General features: G+C 38.5%; 1 protein-coding gene across 1 annotated transcript; it reads right to left on the bottom strand.

Moving 5' to 3' along the window:
- Positions 1-394: 394 nt before the first annotated feature.
- On the bottom strand, positions 395-21,689 carry LOC124273267 (AMME syndrome candidate gene 1 protein homolog). Its single transcript, XM_046708488.1, has 6 exons — positions 21,555-21,689; positions 21,411-21,510; positions 13,984-14,094; positions 13,318-13,432; positions 12,700-12,790; positions 395-9,279 (listed from the first exon to the last, which is right to left on the bottom strand). The coding sequence occupies exons 1-6, from the start codon at positions 21,664-21,666 to the stop codon at positions 9,113-9,115; spliced, it is 696 nt and encodes a 231-aa protein (XP_046564444.1). The 5' UTR covers positions 21,667-21,689; the 3' UTR covers positions 395-9,112.
- Between the last annotated feature and the right edge of the window lie 13 nt (positions 21,690-21,702).

Below are 21,702 nucleotides of genomic sequence, written 5' to 3' on the forward strand. Positions count from 1 at the left end.
ACACTGCTGGCGTTGATGATGATCAACACTGCTGACTTATAATGATGATCAACACTGCTGGCTTATAATGATGATCAACACTGCTGGCTTATAATGATGATCAACACTGCTGGCTTATAATGATGATCAACACTGCTGGCTTATAATGATGATCAACACTGCTGGCTTATAATGATGATCAACACTGCTGGCTTATAATGATGATCAACACTGCTGGCGCAACACTATGCTGGCTTATATGATGATCAACACTGCTGGCTTATAATGATGATCAACACTGCTGGCTTATAATGATGATCAACACTGCTGGCTTATAATGATGATCAACACTGCTGGCTTTAATGATGATCAACACTGTTTCAGCTTAGTATGATAATGACAATCAACACTTAAGTATGTTCCAGTCATTCCCTTTATTGCCTCACTAGAAATGTTACAATAAAACACAACATTCTTCTTCTAGCCATGAAAGTGCAGTGATACATGGACTGTTGCTATGACAATGGTTGTCATAGAAACTAGCATGGTGAAAGGTTTCCTAAAACTATTGATAGGATAGTCCATTAACCTGTCAGTATTAGTTTCTGTATTCATAACATCAACCTGTTCTGTAAAATCATACTAAAATTCATGTGTAAAACTTTGACTTGATAAAATGTTGAATTAGTAGGGATTGTTAAAATTTAAGCGCATGAGAAAGATATGAGACAATAATCATTGTTTCAGCTATTTGGATTATAAAATATAATCACATTCTTTATCAATGCTCATTTTTTCTCTCCTGTTTATTATCAAAGAATATTTTCTGGGAAACTTAATGTTATTTTATTAATTCTGTTATTTATGTTGTACTAATTAGTACAAGCCGAATATGATGATCATATCAGTGATAAACCAAAGTCTGTGTACAATGGGAATAAGAGCTGTACCATTTGTTTCATAGAAACAATTCAGTCAACAGTAAATATGTCCCAATTGATAAACTTAATTCAAACACACTTTAGTTACCATGGTTACAATATCAATGTTTAATATTTTCTAAAATATCAAGTCAACTAAACTTACTATTCATGTTTTTTCCTTTATGTCTATTAATACACAGAACACCATTAGAAAATATATGAACATTCATATAATATAGACAAACCCACAGAACACACAGCTCAATCCTGTTGGCTCGGTTTCTTTGCTATCTCAGAAATGGTACGTTAGTTTCCTCAGTGACTGAATCATTTACCTGAAGGTCAGATCAAACTGGTTAACTTGGAGAAACACATGGTGGCAAAAACAGAATATCTGGTGACATGATGAGTATTGATGGCAATCCAAAGCATACGGTTTAAGTTTAAAATATCCTGACACAAACTGGCTTTGGTAAGTACAAATATCTCAGTTGGAGTCAAGGAGCAACTTCTACTAAGTAATCCTGACACTCAAACAGACAAACAGGAACAGCCTAAAGACCCTCTTGGGCTTGAATCATGACATTTTTGTTCCACGGCTCTCGGCGAGTGAGTTGGGTTCAAGCCTGGTGTGAACTGTAATTCAGTTCAGATGCTCGATGGGAATTTAGAAGTTGGCAGGTAATTCAGCAATTCACACCGTGGATGTCAACCACTTCTAGGAGACAGGGGAGGTGGAGGACAAAATAAAGGATCACATTCTGTCTGAATCTGAACACATAACTATGATCATAGTATCCTGCCATGGACAGGGGACGCTACTCTGTATCAGGAGTTATGGCACTCAGGGCTCCTCATGTCCCTTTGACGATAAATAAGGAATTGTACCTTTATATGCCATAATAATATCTACAAATGTTGCAACTCCTCTCAAAACAACCTTATAATCATGTTTTCAAATTACCCAAGATAATACCCTAGATAATGTTGCACATTATTGTTCAAACAGCTAACATGCAAGACATTGCAACCTAAGTCCAGGGTGTATAACCATAACCACATGCCCTGGATTGCCAAGGATGGTATGATGAAATCTGACAATCGGCTATAAACATGACTCTGTGTCAACATGACAGACTAACTTGTCCACATAACACTGGTGAAGCTAAAGATCTGTTGTTCACAACACATCATGTGACTGTCATTACACAAGACACAGGCAACATGCAATGAACTCTAAGTCACACTTATACTCAAATATCACCCGTTCATGAGGGATGTCCTTGTGACAGACAACAATGATAAATATGGTCAATCAACACTTCATGGGCACAGTTCCCAAACCATCCTCAATAAACAAGGGTATTAGTCTCCGTTAAATAAAAACCCAGGACTCATTATCCACCATAGTTTCATTTCGGAAGTGACGTCAACACTTCGATAATGCCTCACTGAGATATCATTAGTTATTTGATTGAGTAGTCAAGCAATCAGCTCAAAACAATGCTATGGTGAGGCCCAGGGTATTTATAACAGAAAGGAAATATCATACCCTGGATTAGTGAAGATGCCACTCCACAGTCTGCTGCCATTTTCAAGTCTCAATCGAGGTGTACGTAACGACATGTAAAACTCAGATGCTGTCTCTCAGTGATTAGCCTGGCCAATAACTGGCAGATTAATCTACATCATAAAACGTCAACAATCTGGATTTTAACATTGTAAGGAACCAAGCATTATATATTCTAGAGAAATGGTTGACGCATATTAAAGTAAATATTTTGTTCCAGAAAATAGTCGGTTGCTGCACATCCTACTTGTGAAAGGATATTATACCCAGTAAATCCAGTTGTGCAGCTTCTGTCCCACATTACTCTGATATAAATGGAAATAAATACATCCTGTTTCCTTGTCTCTTCAAAATAGTCGAAAATGAAGTTAATAAACCCAAACAAAACCATAAGCAAGTACATTTTTCATAATTACAAATATTTAAATCTGCAGAAAGTCTGACCATGATTAAATAAACCTAAACTTTGTCCCAAAGTATTTAATATTGGTGTGACTCTTGTTGACATTGTAATGAGGTCAAACAAATATTAATGTTTCAATTATTGTTTACATAATTTATTTTTTAACATGCAAATGTAAAGAGAACACCTGATTCAAGCACATCACTACAGCTAATTTGTCATGCAAAACAATTAGTTCTTCTTTTACTTACTTATCAGCTCTTCGTTGAGACAGGATGAAAAACAGCATTATATATTTATGACAAAATATTTGTTCAATAACAGGAAACAATTTCTAAAATTAATGATCAGTTATTAAACTATTTGCAATATTTACATATGTTGTTGATCTTAGTTGTTACGTGAATCGTTCATAAACAGTTGTAGGTTTGTTGCCATCACGAAGGAAGATGTTCTTGGTCACAACTTGTTGATTGTATGTATGGCCATTGAATGGTTAATGAGGTGAAGGAACCAATCAGACGATAGATAGAAATTTACAGCCAATCACAACTCCTGATACATATACTTGATGGATGTTGGATCAAGGCACAAAACAAGGTGATATTTTTGTTAACAACTACATGAAATATGAGCATGACTAGTGATTCAACAGTGTGCATAGTGAGAATGTGCGAGTTATCTCCCTTTGTAGTGCCAGCAAACGAGACCAGATGCTGCTAAAACTAAACCCATCCATTGATGCAGTAATGTTCTAGATAGGACTTGAATATTTTTACAGTGCAGAATTTCAGGTTCATTTTTTGGTAAAAAAATGTTGATAACTGAATTTGGGGGTTTTGAAAACCGAATAAAATAGATATTCTACAAATAATCTTTGATATTCTTCAACTCTGTTGGGTTGGAGTGAGTGAGTTAAGATTTTAAGTCACATCGGCAATATTTCAGCCATATTGTGACCTGTTGGGTTGGAGAAACTGCAAAAAACACTTTAGGGCAAGCATGTTTTGGGGCAAAACAATTTTAAAATATTTCAGTTATATCACAGAGTGTCAACTTGATGTGTGAAGAAAGCCTGAATGCATGTTTTGGGCCTTTACCACTTTGGCGAAAGAAAGGCATACAGGTTGTTGATAGACCAGGGTGGATTTGAACCCAAGATTTGTGGATCCAGGCTCAGCCAAGGAAAAATATTCTTCATGTTAAAAGGACATTTAAAACATTAAAATATCTTAGATCTCTTTGGTGAATCCAGCCTGTACAGAATGTTGATGACAAATCTAAGAATCATACTTATTTTGAATCTTGGCTTTGTACCCACACGTCGTCTGAAGTGGCAACAGAGGTTTGTCAGAGAAACTGAGCTAATAATAATACTAATAAGTTTTACATGTAATTACAAATAAATAAGTCTTTTTCTAATAGAGACCCTTTACATAACTGGAATCATTCAGGATTCAAACCCACTACGATTCAGTTCACAAAATTGTCAGCGACTTAAGACAACAGAGCCAAGCGATCTGGTTTTACTTTAGAGTATGGTTGGGCAACGTATACATGTTTACGTAAAGTCTAGAAAGTCAAATGTGTATTTTTAAATATTGATTGAAATGTGTCTGGATAGTAATGTATTTTCTGATAAATATGTCTGAAATAAACCTTTCAGAACTTACAAAAAATTGAAGTATGTATGAAATGCCAATAATATCAGCACCATGTAAACATGGTTTTCATGAACATTTGGAACATCCAAATCATGAACCTCTGACTTTTGGGTCTACCACTCAGATAATAACAAGTTTCTTGAGTTGTTTGTAAATACAAAATAATGACCAAAGTATCGAAATTATCTGGTTCTTGCATCAAATGGACAGCCACATAAAAGCGATAAAGCATACACAGTCTGCTTGTGGAAAACAATGATCGTGAAATATTGTCTCGAATATGAACACAACAAATCATAATAATAGAGACAGTTTGTAAAGCTTAGAACTGATTCCAGAATTTCCGAAAATACAAGTGCCAAGAATCGGTATGTAGAAAATTATATCCATTTCTTCAATGTTTACTGAAACTATTGTTCAATAAGTTAAATGAATATTTGCAAACTTATTTATGAAATAATTAGAAAGACTTGGAATATGGAAATCAATAAATGACCAGAGCAGATTTCTGGCCAAATAGGATTTAATTTTGTTTGTCTTAATTCCAGAAAGAACTTTATGTTGGTCCTTCTAAATGAATTCTTCATATTTCCATTTTCAATGTGTCTGATGATGGATATATCAAATTTGATCACCATGATATGGCAGTCTGAAATTTAGCACAATGACTGATGATCCTCTACTGACTCTGAGATCAACCAAACAATAGCGAGACAATCGGCAATTGTTCACAAATAGTACCAGTAAATGTTGACACACACAATACATTTCAATTCCTGCCAACCAAATTCTTGAAAAGTGCTGCCTTAATTTGAGTGCATAACAGAAAAATAGAGACAGAAGCTTTCTGAGTGATTTCTTTCACAATACAGAGAAACAGTCATATCTGTGACAGGTAAAGCTATATGTGACATCCGTGAAAGACCACAGAAGACTGGCCTACCAAGGAGGATAGATTTGCTTTCCACTTATTGTTCAATGTTAATTGGCATTTTTCCCATAACCTACATATTCCCAACTATAACACAGGTTGATAGTGACAAATTTTGATCAATAACACATACCCCATAAAGTTTATCAGAATCAATGTGGAAAATGTATTCATCAAAAACTTCATTTTTTCCAATTTAATCAAAGGCTTGCATGGGTTTCTTATACTTGATCTGAATTCTTTTCATGGCTTAAAAATGCGAATAGCTAATTTGAAAGAGAAAAAATGTGGTTTTACTACACATTTATTAAATTGTCAATATATCTCTGGGTCAAATTTGGTCAAAACCATTCTTTGGATTTGACAGATGCTTAGCAATGTTTTCTGATCTGAGGCATTTAACATTTTATTCATTCAATAAATAAAACAAATATAAGAATAACACCCTTTAAAACCTTCATATTTCCTAATTTGGGGGTACTGTAAGTAAAGTACATGAAATTTCACAATTATTTGTTTACTTTTCCCCTTTACATGCTTTGAATGCTTTCATTTGTTTGTTTTCTCAAACTTCTCAATACAGATATGCTGTTCTATGTATTCAGTTTTGGAAATCAACTTTCCTGAAAAAAAGTCCAAAGTCAATTTTTCACAACTGTAAATATATTTTTATTCACGCAAATTCCTCAGGCTCAAAATGCACCCAAATAAAAACTTCCAAAATCAATACAAAAGAAAAAGTGTCCTTTTCAAATATCTGATTGACAATAGTGAAACTCTCACATTCACATATATATTAAGAAGTATACATCGTAAATAGTCAAAGGCCAAACAAAATGTATTTTGTAAAATTATAAAAGTAATTCTTCTGACAAGGCTTGTCAGTTTTTATCATAATTAAAAACAGGTTCAATTCTTGTAAATATTTTATTACATTTAAAAAGCAATCTGAAATCTGTTCATTTTTGTGAGGCCTGAGAGACAAGTATAATATCCATTTGACTACATACTACCAGCAAGTCCACTACATGAATATAAACAATCACACCTTACCACACACCTACATACCAGTTTATTGGATATTTTTACAAAAAAAACAATATCATAGAACATGACAAACAGTCAAAAAAGTATGAATAGTAAAACTGAGAAAAAATATTCCTGACTCGGAAACATGTTGATGAAGAGTTGAAATGCAATGACGGCTTGATCTAGAGTCGAAGTACAGCTACAGTGGCAGCAATGGGTGTGGCTTAGAATGTGGGCGGGGCTAGGGGAGGGGCAAACACATCCACCATAGCTTGGTATGCAACCAATCAGATTCCATTTGTGAGAGTGATAACACAGTCTCACGTGTGGTAGAATGGGCCATTAAAGTATTTTGTTTTCATTTCCTAATTTTACTGTTTACAGCAACATATTTCTAAATTAAATATTTTTGGTACTTTTTAACTTCAAACATAGCAGCTTTATAGCCTTTCAAACACAAAACAGAAATGTATTTTAAATATTTGAAAACATAAATTCCTCATAGTTCTTACTGAAATAAACTTCACATCTTTTTTTTAAAATTAAAACTAGTGTGACCATATCCAGTCTTCTTGAAAACAGTAAATACTTGGTTTAATACAATATCACATTATGATGGTTTGGTTTTGTTCAGATATCAAGAAGTCCCATCTAACCAATCACAGCCAAGTTAACATCGGGTGATGGTTGCCATGGATACAAAATGGCAGCCATTGAAACAAACATCATTCACTGCAATGTGTTGTTGACAGCAACAAATCAGCTCATTTACCCAACAATTATAACCAATAGAAGAGGGATCATTTACACTTATGAATATGACAACAAAGAGTTCAGTTATTCTTACAAAATAAATATCTTGATAGTGTTTCTTTGGTGTCAATGATTACATGAGATACTATTTGGCAGGCTTAACCTCCTGGTGTTGCATAGTTTGATCAACAATGGTCCCTGTAGAGACAGTATGGTGGGAGCTAATACAGGGGGGATTAGGGCAGTGTCATGAATTATCAGATTATCATCCATCATTTTAGATGCGTGCTGTTTCAACAGCTTGATATGTATACTCCCTAGGAAGCTGAGAATTATATTGGAGTGAACACTGATCCAATGTTGTAGCACCATGAACATTCACTTGGTGAATGGAATCTAATGCATCATTAATAGATTTATCATTATAATTTTTATCATTATTAAACTCAATTTCGAGTAAATGTGTTCTGAAAATTAGAAAATGACTAATGAAGCAAATTTAATTAAATATGTTTTCCTCAATTTTCAAGTTAAATATGGATAGTGATCTTATAATTAATTCCCACTGCCCTAACATAGCGCGGTTTGTCAGTATCAGGCAGTATTAGAAATACCTCAGTACTCCCATATGAGAACCACTTTGTTAGTTATCTGCTAAACTGAAGGCAAAATCTAGTAATATTATGTTGGTTTCAAACTTAACTCATAAAAAACACATCGTTCAACAAATATCTTCAAAAAGTACAAAATGAGGAGTTCCGATTGCATTTATTTTTTTCAAAAGCATTTTTAAAATTTCAACATCAGTAGTCAATTTTGGGTTACACCGTAAGTTCCAAAAATCCTTCAATAGGAGCTGATTCCGTTTATCATAAATAAACGGTTATATTTAAATTACAGTAAGACCACAAAGTACTTTCTCAATGCCTTGAATGACACATCAATTAATAGCATTCGCATAGGATTGTAATTCAAATCTAAAAAAACTGACCTCATGTGTTCTTATGAAACCAAAAGAATATTACCCTTACAGATAATTAGAGAAAAAGTACATAAAAATGAGATTCATTACCATTTGCAGATACTTTTAGAAAAGATTTGCAATATGTATTCAAACTTAATTGGCATTCTTGTAATGCCAAACTCCTCATAAAGGAATAATGCCCCTTGAAGTTCAAAACATCAGATACTTTTGATATTTTTCCCAAACAATCTCAGGGCTCGATGTAACTATATAAAACATGCACCGATGGAACCTATCATTGAAAAATGAAAATTATCACATAAAAATCATGAAAAAATATTTAGCTACTTGTCTGACATCTAATTTCCCATATGACATGGTTCTTTGAACACACTTAATACCTCTAAGCTGTATTTACCATACTACATCACTAATCTCCGTGACATGACACAGTTACCAGAGGTCTCAGATTTTACGTATTTATTCAAGTTTATGCATATGTGTTCTTACTTCGATCAATTTATGGGGCCAGATTGCAACCTGGTTTTGCCTGGCGCAACTAATTTTTCATGTCAACCTGAATCGAGTTCTTCTAATCGAGCCCTGAATCTAACCCAAACAACTTTATCTAATCCAATCTAATTTTCTAATTCTAATGTGTCAAACATACAGTTGAGCACATATTGCAAACAATAATTTTCCAAGATTAATTCTCTACATTCCCACCAATACACACATGGGTGTAATTATCGCCATTTATCACATTCTGCAAATAAGTTGTTCCGACTGAGAAAACGTCTGCTCAGCGATAACAAGATGACAAGATTGTAGTTTGTAAGCCTGCCTTTTGGTGAACGTACAAAATGGCCGCCACTGTAGACTGTACTGCTGCTTCATCATGCATGGCCGTTCTGCTTTTGTGCCACATAGTCACTATAACTAACAGTAATTTTTTCACTACGATATCGGATCAGTCGTATACTTTTCCGAATTTCTGCATTCACTGGACCCTTGAAACCGCCTTTGTGAAGAAGAGAGTCAATGGTTTGAATTCGGTCCCAGCCTAAAAATCAAAATATTGTATTAAACATAAAAGTTAATCGGATTATTTCAGCTGAAACAGGATATGTGACAGTCTGTAAATATAGAACTAGTATCTGCTATGATACACACATATAAAGTATTTTTTCTGTGAATATTGGCGAAAACAAATATAATATGTTTTGTCCATATTTGTATAGTTTCACTTAAAATCTAAGCTGAAATTCATTCATAAATAACGAGTCCCTTCGAATTGGGTTGACAAAATGGCAGAAATGCAGGAGTGACTCTTCACTCACATTGTTATCTCCCCTGTATCCATGACGACAAAATGGTGACTGAGCTTGCTGTGCAATATATACTCAAGTATGGAGAGTGAGGGAATGAGATGGGTTGATTGGGTTTCCATCACTGAATGTCATCTTGATATGAGAAAAAAGTATTGCACGTCTTAAACATTTACCACTTTCGTGACGCCCCATGAGCACAGAGGCGTTGACACACCTTGAAACATCATCTCACAAAAACCAAACGGGACACAAAGCTGCACATTTATTTGCAACGTCTTACACAACTGGGTCACTCATACTCACATTTGATGATAAAAATATCACAATCATCATATTTTATTTTATTTGGCACAAGACCCTTGCTCTAGTTTCTCAGTGAATACCAGAAACCAGGTGGTTTAGTTTCCAAACACTGATTGCACTGCAAATGCACAGCTCAAAAGATAACATGGGCCACCAGTGCCCGAGTTGAGCTTGAGTTGTGCCCGAGTTGAGCTTGAGTTGTGCCCGAGTTGAGCTTGAGTTGTGCCCCTGTTGGCAAGGAAGCATTTGATATCATAGATTAATTTGATGGCAATGTAGCATTCCAGTCCCTCTGGGGATTCTGGGGAAATATATTTGGTCCCTGGCAACCTGTGCTGGTTGGACATGGAAATTTCATAAATAAGGTGGCCTGACTCAGTGATGGGGTTGATTGTGTATCGTGTATGGACTTCACGCATGATAGTAATCAAACCTGGGTCATTTCGAGCATAATTTGATGTCAGAGATAAAAAAGCAAATATCTAGAGACAGCTCCAACAACCAGTTGTAACACAACTTTTGCAAAAATATTCTTATTTCCATGTAGTGATATTTTCACTGAGGTCTCAGACATTATGGTTACTTTGGACTCATATGATGTGAGGTCGTGGTGTGCAGGCGCGGCATGAGGTCGTGGTGTGCAGGCGCAAGTGAAGATGGTGTGAGGGCGTGGTGTGAGGACATGGTATGAGAGTGTGGTGTGTAGGTGCGGTGTGAGGGCGAGATGTGCAGGCGCGATGTGAGGAAGTGTGCAGGCGCAGTGTGAGGGCGTATGCAGGCATGGTATGAGGGCGTAGTGTGCAGGCATGGTGTGCAAGCATGGTGTGAGGGCATGGTGTGCAAATGCAGTATAAGGACATGGTGTGCAGGCGTTGTGAGAGGATGTGGTGTGCAGGCGCAGTGTGAGGACGTGGTATGAGGATGTGGTGTGAGCACATGGTCTGCAGGTTGTGGGCGTGGGTGTGAGGACATGGTGTGAGGGGCGTGGTGTGAGGACGTGGTGTGAGGATGTGGTGGCATGGTGATGTGAGGACATGGTGTGAGGACGTGGTGGTGTGCAGGCATGGTGAGAGGGGACGGTGAGGACATGGTGTGGGTGGTGTGCAGGCATGATGGACATGGTGTGCAGGCATGATGTGAGGATGTGGTGTGCAGGCATGATGTGAGGGCGTGGTGTGAGGAGGACATGGTGTGCAGGCGCGTGGTGTGCAGGCATGATGTGAGGGCGTGGTGTGCAGGCATGGTGAGAGGACGTGGTGTGAGGACATGGTGTGAGCACATGGTGCAGGCATGGTGCAGGCATGATGTGAGGACGTGGTGTGAGGACATGGTGTGGACATGGTGTGAGGACATGGTGTGCAGGCATGATGTGAGGGCGTGGTGTGAGGACATGGTGTGCAGAAGCGATGTGAGGACATGGTGTGCAGGCATGGTGTGAGGCATGGTGAGAGGACGTGTTGTGAGGACATGGTGTACAGGCATGACGAGAGGAAATGGTGTGAGGACGTGGTGTGAGGATGTGGTGTGCAGGCGTGATGTGAGGACATGGTGTGAGGACGTGGTGTGAGGACATGGTGTGAGGACATGGTGTGAGGACGTGGTGTGCAGGCGTGGTGAGAGGGTGTAGGCATGAGTGTGAGGACATGGTGTGCAGGCATGATGTGAGGACATGGTGTGCAGGCGTGGTGAAAGACGTGTTACGAGGACATGGTGTGCAGGCGTGATGTGAGGATGTGGTGTGCAGGCATAATGTGAAGACGTGGTGTGAGGACATGGTGTGCAGGCGTGGTGAGAGGACGTGGTGAGAGAACGTGGTGTGAGGACGTGGTGAGAGAATGTGGTGTGAGGACGTGGTGTGCAGGCGTGATGTGAGGACGCGTGGTGTGAGGACGCAGTGTGCAGGCGTGGTGTGAGGACATGGCGTGCAGGCGTGATGTGAGGACGTGGTGTGAGGACATGCAGGCATGATGTGAGGGCGTGGTGTGAGGACATGGTGTGCAGGCATGATGTGAGGATGTGGTGTGAGGACATGGTGTGCAGGCATGATGTGAGGAGGGTGTGGGCATGATGTGAGGACATGGTGTGCAGGCGTGGTGAGGACATGGTTTGCAGGCGTGATGTGAGGACATGATGTGAGACATGGTGTGCAGGCATGATGTGAGGGCGTGGTGTGAGGACGTGGTGAGGACATGGTGTGCAGGCGCGTGATGTGAGGACGTGGTGTGCAGGCATGATGTGCAGGCATGGTGAGAGGACATGGTGTGAGGACATGGTGTGAGGACATGGTTTGCAGGCGTGATGTGAGGAGGACATGGTGTGAGGGACATGGTGCAGGTGTGATGTGAGGACATGTGTGAGGACATGTGAGGACATGGTTTGCAGGCGTGATGTGAGGACGTGGTGTGAGGACATGCTGTGCAGGCGTGGTGAGGACATGGTGTGAGGGACATGGTGTGCAGGCGTGATGTGAGGACGTGGTGTGAGGACATGGTGTGCAGGCGTGATGTGAGGACGAGGCAGTGTGAGGACAGGACATGATGTGAGGGCGTGGTGTGAGGACATGGTGTGCAGGCGTGATGTGAGGACGAGGTGTGAGGACATGGTTTGCAGGCGTGATGTGAGGACATGGTGTGTGGACGTGGGTAGCAGGTGAGGTGTGAGGGCATAGTGTGCAGGCGCGGTGTGAGGACGCGGTGTGAGGACATGGTGTGCAGACGGGTTGCAATGCCACTAGTCAGATTAAAATTCCTTGTCACATGACTAAACTGATCTGGTAGATTGGGATATGGACTACAGTCATGGTATATGGACAACTTTCATGGGATATGGACTACTGCGACTTTATCTACCTTGTTCTACAGCCACCTCTGGTAAGTAGGTGGCAGTTTTCTTGTTCCCCTTTTCATTGATGAACTCGATTCTGATGCCGTGTACGCCCACCTGGAAACATATTAGATACCACATCCTATCATTCACTGGCTCATAACTTGGTTTGGATTGGTCAAAAAGAAATTGCAAATTAGGTTATAAGAACTCCTCAACTTAAATTCAGTCATTAAAACCACATTGCTTTTTAACTAAGCTCCCATGCAGCTTCAGTTTGATCTGCATAGTATATATAGACATACAGATGGATACCATAACGGTCAGGAATGTGAGCGGACAAGTGTTAGCAGTGGTCAGTGATGGGTAATATAAAGCACTGCTTATGTTTGATAAAAATAATGTTTGGTTTGGTTTGGTTGTTGTTTAATGCCGCACACAGTCATATTCCAGCTATATGGCGCGGTCTGCCAATAATCGAGTCTGGACCAGACAATCAAGTGATCAACAGCATGAGCATTGATCTACAATGTGTCAACCATATCAGTGAGCCTGGCCACCCGACCCCCATTTTGAATTATTATATTGTTAACATAGAGTGTCATGCATAGTCAGGTGACTGTGGAAGATGTCATGTGACCCACCTCCCAGTCTAGGTAGTCAGCAGCGTCCTCGAAGTGGGTAAGTATTGACACGGAGCAGTGGAGTTTGGGGAAATCCTCCTTCTGGATTGGCTGAAATCGGCTATCTTTCATGGCACTGAAACATATCTCCCATATTTACCTCCAGGACAAATCAGCCATCTTTCATATTTCCCTACTTACATAGAGAACAAATCGGCCATCTTTCATGGCACTGCAACATTTCACCCACAATCACCTAGTGGACAAATCAAGCTAACTTTCATAGCACAGAAACATATCGACCATATTTACCTAATGGACAAATCAGCCATCTTTCATAGCACTGAAACATTGCTCTCATATGAAAAGATGGCTCAGTCATCTAAATGTATTTGACAAAAGCTTGATACAGACAAGCAACAATGGTTCATAAAATGTGTATTACTTCCCTTTGTTTGTATACAGAGTAAGCAAAATGCTTCACATGTTCTCGGGACGTATTTTCAAATTTGTTATGCTGTACCTTTGCTCCTTGACTGAAAAGATTCATGACAGTGCCTGTGATGATGATTATTAATTCTTAACCATAAAATTCACAGACATTTTACACCTCTCAATGAATCAGACTGACCACGCAAACAGATCAAAGCGGGACACCTGTGTAACTATGGTAACACTGAGCCCCACCTAGTGACAGCATATTCCCTGAGACCTCCATGGAGGCTGGTGGCGGAGAAGGTGCCGATACACCCTCGCAGACGCCGCTCGCGCCCTATCTTCCACGTCACAAACAAAGGGCTGAAACAAATAGAAGACAGGCATACAGAAACATTTACACAATCAGTGCATGAAGTCTCATTACAATCAGACCTTTAACACCTATCTGTGTCAAGATCTGACGACTCCATAGAAACTGCTGAAAATGACAAGATGCACAATATTATAAGGACTTTTATCAGTTACATTCTTAACTGGTTGCTCAAGTTCATTTTTACAGGGAATACAGGAACCAATTATGCAGCACATACTTTCTGATAATTAAGAAGACCTACTGCTGATCAGAAAGTTCACTTGATGTGGCCTCCTATAGATTGGTTGTCTGACTGGGTGTTCGATTCGCCACATGGGTACAATGTGCGAAGCCCATTTCTGGTTTCCCCTGTCTTGTTATTGCTGGAATATTGCTAAAAGCAGCGTAAAACTAAACACAATCACACAGGGACCATTAAATCCCGAGTATCAGTGGGTAAAGTAAAGCATAATTTTGGTGTGCTGAGTGCTGACATGTTAAACATGTGACACATTTACAAAGAGCAGCACCATCAGCAACTGACAGCCAGATGATCCTACATGTACAAATGACAGGTGCCACATGTGTCACAGCCTTACTGCTCTCCACTGCTGACACGCCAAAGCAGGGTTCACACCGAGTTCAGGCATAACAAGGATTTATTTGACTTGCATGAGTGATGCCACAGCCTATCAGAACTAAACAGCACAGGCACTGTATTAACAGTGTATTGCCACGTCATCATGGCTAATGGTTGAGTGAGTGAGTGAGTATGGTTTTACACCGCTTTTGGCAATATTCCAGCAATATCATGGCAGGGGGCACATTGTAACCATGTGGGGTATCAAACCTGGATCTTCGGTGTGACAAGCGAACACTTTTATCACTATTCTCTCTCCCCACACACACACACATGCACACGCACACACACACACACACACAAGGACAGCGAGTTGACAGCAGGGAGAGAAAGGGCCAAAAATATCTTTTGTAGTATTTACCTTGGCTCAACAAACTCTGAGTGAGTGAGTGAGTTGGCTTTTACACCGCCTTTAGCAACATCACGTCCTGGGACACCAGAAATGGGCTTCACATATTGTACCCACGTGGGGAATTGAACCTAGGCCTTCGGCATGACAAACGAACGCTTTTAACCACTAGGCTACTCCACCACCCCTAACAAACTCTGAGACAAACATTCAGATAAATATCACTCCCTTGGTTTCCTGATCACATAATTACATGCCAACCTTAATAAATCTAATTTCAAGTCTGATTATTTCATCTGCCACTGAGATGTAGGGGTAATCAAATGGTTACTGTGATTACAGCTGACTTGTCAGTCATTGTAAACACAGTTCAGAAAAGTTACAAAATTCATGTTACTGTACAGTTTGAGTTCGAGTTGAGGGTTTGAGTTTTTTACATGCATCCCGCTTTTCTTGTCCCTAGCATCAAATTCTGCATTCGAATAACATTCACAATAAACTGGTTACAAGGTTATCATTGCTTCAAAGAAAACCAAAGAAATGAATAATTAAAGAAAAATCCAAATATACCTGAAGAAGTTTCCAAGCTATATCCCACTGATTCCATATTTTCAAATATTGATTTACTTACCTCAACATGCTCAATATCCTACAAGAGACTATCACCATCAAAAATACACATCTATGACATAATCAATACCACATCCACTCCCTGACTTATGGATACAGAGCTTCTTCCGACATTGCTGAAGAGTAGAGCCATTGTCGAACAATTTCATTTCCACAATTTTGCTTAAATCTTTGATCATAACAGCTACAATCAAATCTTGTTAAGTGACAATTCAGGGGATTGAGCCAAGTGCTTTAGGAGGACCCATCACTTAAGTCTTTTGTTAGCCACAGAATATTTTTTTGGGCCACTGCTTCAAAAGACACAATTTTTTTCTGTAAAAAGAGGAGCTGGATTTTTTCTTCTTATAACAGGACATAATTTCCTCAGAAATGTATAAGGGCATTCTTGCTCAGAAACATGGTGAGGTTATTCAGATTCTTCAGGGATCAATGACTGTTCTGAAACATGGTAAGGTTATTCAGATTCTTCAGGGATCAATGACTGTTCTGAAACATGGTAAGGTTATTCAGATTCTTCAGGGATCAATGACTGTTCTGAAACATGGTAAGGTTATTCAGATTCTTTAGGGATCAATGACTGTTCTGAAACATGGTGAGGTTATTCAGATTCTTTAGGGATCAATGACTGTTCTGAAACATGGTGAGGTTATTCAGATTCTTTAGGGATCAATGACTGTTCTGAAACATGGTGAGGTTATTCAGATTCTTTAGGGACTGTTCTGATGGTGAGGTTATTCAGATTCTTTAGGGATCAATGACTGTTCTGAAACATGGTGAGGTTATTCAGATTCTTTTAGGGATCAATGACTGTTCTGAAACATGGTGAGGTTATTCAGATTCTTTAGGGATCAATGACTGTTCTGAAACATGGTGAGAGTTATTCAGATTCTTCAGGGATCAATGACTGTTCTGAAACATGGTTAGGTTATTCAGAAATTCTTCAGGGATCAATGACTGTTCTGAAACATGGTGAGGTTATTCAGATTCTTCAGGGATCAATGACTGTTCAGAAACATGGTGAGGTTATTCAGATTCTTCAGGGATCAATGACTGTTCTGAAACATGGTAAGGTTATTCAGATTCTTCAGGGATCAATGACTGTTCTGAAACATGGTGAGGTTATTCAGATTCTTCAGGGATCAATGACTGTTCTGAAACATGGTAAGGTTATTCAGATTCTTCAGGGATCAATGACTTTGGTAAGGTTATTCAATTCTTCAGGGATCAATGACTGTTCTGAAACATGGTAAGGTTATTCAGATTCTTTAGGGATCAATGACTGTTCTGAAACATGGTGAGGTTATTCAGATTCTTTAGGGATCAATGACTGTTCTGAAACATGGTAAGGTTATTCAGATCAATTGTTCTGAAACATGGTGAGGTTATTCAGATTCTTCAGGGATCAATGACTGTTCTGAAACATGGTGAGGTTATTCAGATTCTTCAGGGATCAATGACTGTTCTGAAACATGGTGAGGTTATTCAGATTCTTCAGGGATCAATGACTGTTCTGAAACATGGTGAGGTTATTCAGATTCTTTAGGGATCAATGACTGTTCTGAAACATGGTGAGGTTATTCAGATTCTTCAGGGATCAATGACTGTTCTGAAACATGGTGAGGTTATTCAGATTCTTCAGGGATCAATGACTGTTCTGAAACATGGTGAGGTTATTCAGATTCTTCAGGGATCAATGACTGTTCTGAAACATGGTCAGGTTATTCAGATTCTTCAGGGATCAATGACTGTTCTGAAATAACTTGCAATATGAAGCAAATAATTTTGGTCTGAAATTTTAAAAAGTCTGCTGATTGAGTTAAGTTCAAGTTGTTCTTGTGATATGTCTTGTGCTATGTCGTTGTGTACTACCTCTGTTACCAGTAGGTAGATGGCAACACTCAAGCAGATCATTTTTGTGGAATCAAAATACAACCCATCTACACAAGCATTGATGATGGATGAGCATTAAAATCACAAAAATGTAAGTCATCAATGTTGATATGAGAATTTCTATGAGTGAGAGGCTTAGAAACTCTACAAATGTTAACAGCTCTCTTCATCAAAATTGTATACAAATTCTCAACAAGTTAAACAGTCCATGTAAAATGACTCCAAGTATGTGATAAATATATTTAGTTTTCATGCAGTATAAAGTATAATATACATTTTTCCTGTTTTGAATTCTAAATCTGAATAACCATGAAGATGAATCCAGCATTAATTATACATTAGGTTTCAGTATTAATCACTAGAGTAACTTCCTTTGTTTAATTTTTCTATGCATTTCTTTGATCTGAGTTACCAGTTTCCTTCCATTATGACATCATTGCAACCGGACATTGTCTCTGTCTCACAGCTGTTTGAGATGAAATAAGAAAAACAACTGATTATTATTTTCCATTCATGGTGTCAACCTTTCCTTCCAGATTTGCACAAGTTACTGAGCATTTGATATTCCAAAATGCTTTGAAGAACTAATCATTGATGCGTTATGCTAGAGTTTATTTAAAGTAACCTACTGGCAAGCTGTGTTGAAAGGAACTCTACCTCTAGATTACTTGCAAGCCCACAGGATCAAACCCACAAATTAAGAATATTATTAATGCTATCATTGTTATCTTTGGAAATATATAAACCTGATACAACAAACATCAGCATATATATTAACAACAGACAGCTCACACTGTCAACTGATCCAATGTCTCAGCTGCTAATAGAAGACAACAGACTGGTTCTCCTGAGATATACTGGTTGGGCGTGATCAACCGATACCTCAGCAAACCTCAAGATTATAAACTCTGATTGACTCGTGTTGAAATGTTCACTCTCTAAACACACTAAGATTATACCTGTTATATGTCAATCAACACACTATGATTATACCTTCTATATGTCAATAAGAGAGACTGACCTACAAACAATTACAATGTTTCAAAACACAGTGAAATAAATGCTATTCCAGACAAACCAGGTAACCTAGTGCTTTGATTGGACACACCCAGTCTAGTAGCAGGATGCCGATAAAACACTGACATTGTAGTAGCAGGAGCTGGCTTGGCTATTAGTCAGCACTCACGATCACAACATCACCAGTACAACCATTTATACGCCCAACTTCCTAATGTAATTATCGTAATTTATACCATTAGTATTTCCCTCTCATGGAATAAAATATCACTTTATCATCTAAAGACCGCTCTAAGGCGTGGTAATGACATTACACTGCCAAAGGCTAATTTGCATATCACGTGATCAGATGTATCTCTTGTATATAAAGGGGCGGTGGGGTAGCCTAGTGGTTAAAGCGTTGGCTCGTCACGCCGAACCCGGGTTCGATTCCCCACATGGGCACAATGTGTTAAGCCCATTTCTGGTGTCCCCAGCCGAGATATTGTTGGAATATTGCTGGAATATTGCTAAAAGCGGGGAAAACTAAACTCAGTCAGTCAGTCTTGTATATAAACAAACATACCCGGTGGGGCCAGTACTCAAGAATCGATGCAGATTGGCCTAATGGAAGCCTTTCAATGTGTTTTGCATATTGTTCTGTATTACTATTAAGATATGCTAATATATAATATTGTCGGATCAGAGGTTATTGGTGAGTGTTCACTTGGGTTGTAACAAGGTTGGTTGGTTAGTTTATTGTTCAACACCACACTCAGCAATATTCCAGCTATATGGCATTGGTCTGTAAATAGTCGAGTCTGGACAAGACAATCCAGTGATCAACAGCATGAGCACCATGTAACAAAGGGAGTTGTGTGACACAGACATTGTAAACTACTGAATGCTGGCTAGTGTTCAGGATAAAGTTATCTTTTTATAAGTCAGTGACATGTTTTACAACAGTTCATGTGATAATCAACACAACAACAGATGTTCCTAACTGTCCGAAAACCCATAACACAAGGCTACATCTTTACACATAAAAAAGATCATATTGATAACTCTCCACTGACTTTGACAACAGCATGTGGTACAGGTACAAGGTTGATCACATGGAACTCTGGGTAGGAGTATGATCACATGACCTCATAGAGCCATTTTCACTTGAAAATAAGTTATCAGATCATGAGACAAACATGTCATTGGACCACATTGACAAGAAAAGATAAATAATATTTCTATTTGTAATATAATCAAATAATATTCTTTCAATGTTCCAACTGAAACTTGTTAACACTGGTTCACATGTCTAAGTGAAAAGACATAAATTGCAATGCATTCCATTGCATTTGATTGGCTAGCCATGCAATACTCCTTATGTTTGTTACCATAACCCAAATAGAGTAGGCGACACCCACTTGTTAACCCATGATTCGCTATCAAATCATCTAAAATGTGTTAAAGAATATAAAGAGAGTCTGTGAAGTCATCATTATTTATAAATGTATTCATAAGAAGTGACTTCAACATATTTCTGCATATATGGTGTAATAAATGCAAAAACCAGTGTGCTCACTTCAGTAAATATACAGTTGTGCAGTCTACTAAAACAATCATAACACAATAAGTTAGCATGGGTAATATGATTCCACAGGGAATCAGTTGCAGAATCAACCAAATATCATAAACATATTTCAACAAGACGAAATATTCTCCTATTATGGTATATAACATGTGCAAGGTTAAAAGGTTTGTACTGTGTAACTGTATATAATTATTCAAGTCAATATGTCATTTCAATGTCCACCTGGAACCATACCTCAGGATTGACATAAATGATTCTAAAACACACACTATGGAGAAGAAGATGGGTCAATAAAAAGATATCCAGCCTGCAACTCAACTTTGAAAATTTGTCAAATCAAGTAAACACATTACAAAAGTGCCTCATTCCTTGCTAAACTTCTCAGCAGACACTTTTATATATATGATATCTACTAAATTAATTATGCTGAACCTTTAATTCCATGGCAACCATGCATTAACCTACATTCCAAAAGAGCTTTATCATGACTGTATAAATGTTTTGGCACCACATGAGATCTACAAACAAATATATCATTTCATGGGTGAATTCCCGGTCAAAGGGTCAATGAGCTTAGCAGTATGCATATAGATTGGTCACCAACAGCTGATTCAGTATCTATAAATAGCACAAAGGAATATCACTGTTATGGTATACACACAGGAAGACTATTCCATTGGTTTAGAGAAATTAGAAGCTTCAAGATGAAACTGTTAGTTACATCTAAGCAGTACATTCACCATGTAATTCCTTCATCATGCTAAAATGGTAACAAGTGGATTTACTCAATCATTCATTAGACTGCAATTCCCACCACACCCAAGTCAAGTCACTGTATTTCCTTGCAGTCAAATTATTTGGACATTTTAAAGGCATGTCAGTATGCAACATTTACTAATTTTCACAAAATTGTTTACCAATGTGATTAGAATAATCAAATATCACAGATTCTATTATTTGTTTTGAATCCACTTTGACCTTTCTCACAAATTTCACACCTTCCGATATAAATGGATTCGCCCAGTTATCACCCCGAGTTGAGTGTCAACAAAGAGCGTATTGCTTTCAAATACACGACTGTGGCTAAATGTCCGCTAAAATAGTTACATAATTTCTATATGAATCTATTTAGTAAGAAAACGTAATAAGATTTTAACTTGTTACTAAAATTCACTCATCATTTCCACGATAAACAGGTACTAAACAACTGGTATAGGGCCATACTCACTATGAATCGTTGGTGAAAAGGGGAGCTTTCGGTTGTTCATAACTGTACAAATGACTATGAAGTACATCAAAACAGAAGTAACACATTTCTGGACTAGCAACTGTGTACCCATTTTTGTGGTAGTTCGGGTAGACGGCGGAGCAACTGTGTATCCATTTTTGTGGTAGTTCGGGTAGACGGCGGAGCCATTGCAACAAATGGAGGGAAGTGAATTGTTCAACTTCTGTTTCTTCACTCCACAACAGCTGGCCGCCATCTTCCCCCTGTGGTCTCGCGACATTTTAGTGTAGTC

This window comes from Haliotis rubra, unplaced genomic scaffold, assembly GCF_003918875.1.
Source record: "Haliotis rubra isolate DU_JTF1 unplaced genomic scaffold, ASM391887v1 Scf179, whole genome shotgun sequence".
NCBI classification, from domain to species: Eukaryota; Metazoa; Mollusca; class Gastropoda; order Lepetellida; family Haliotidae; genus Haliotis; species Haliotis rubra.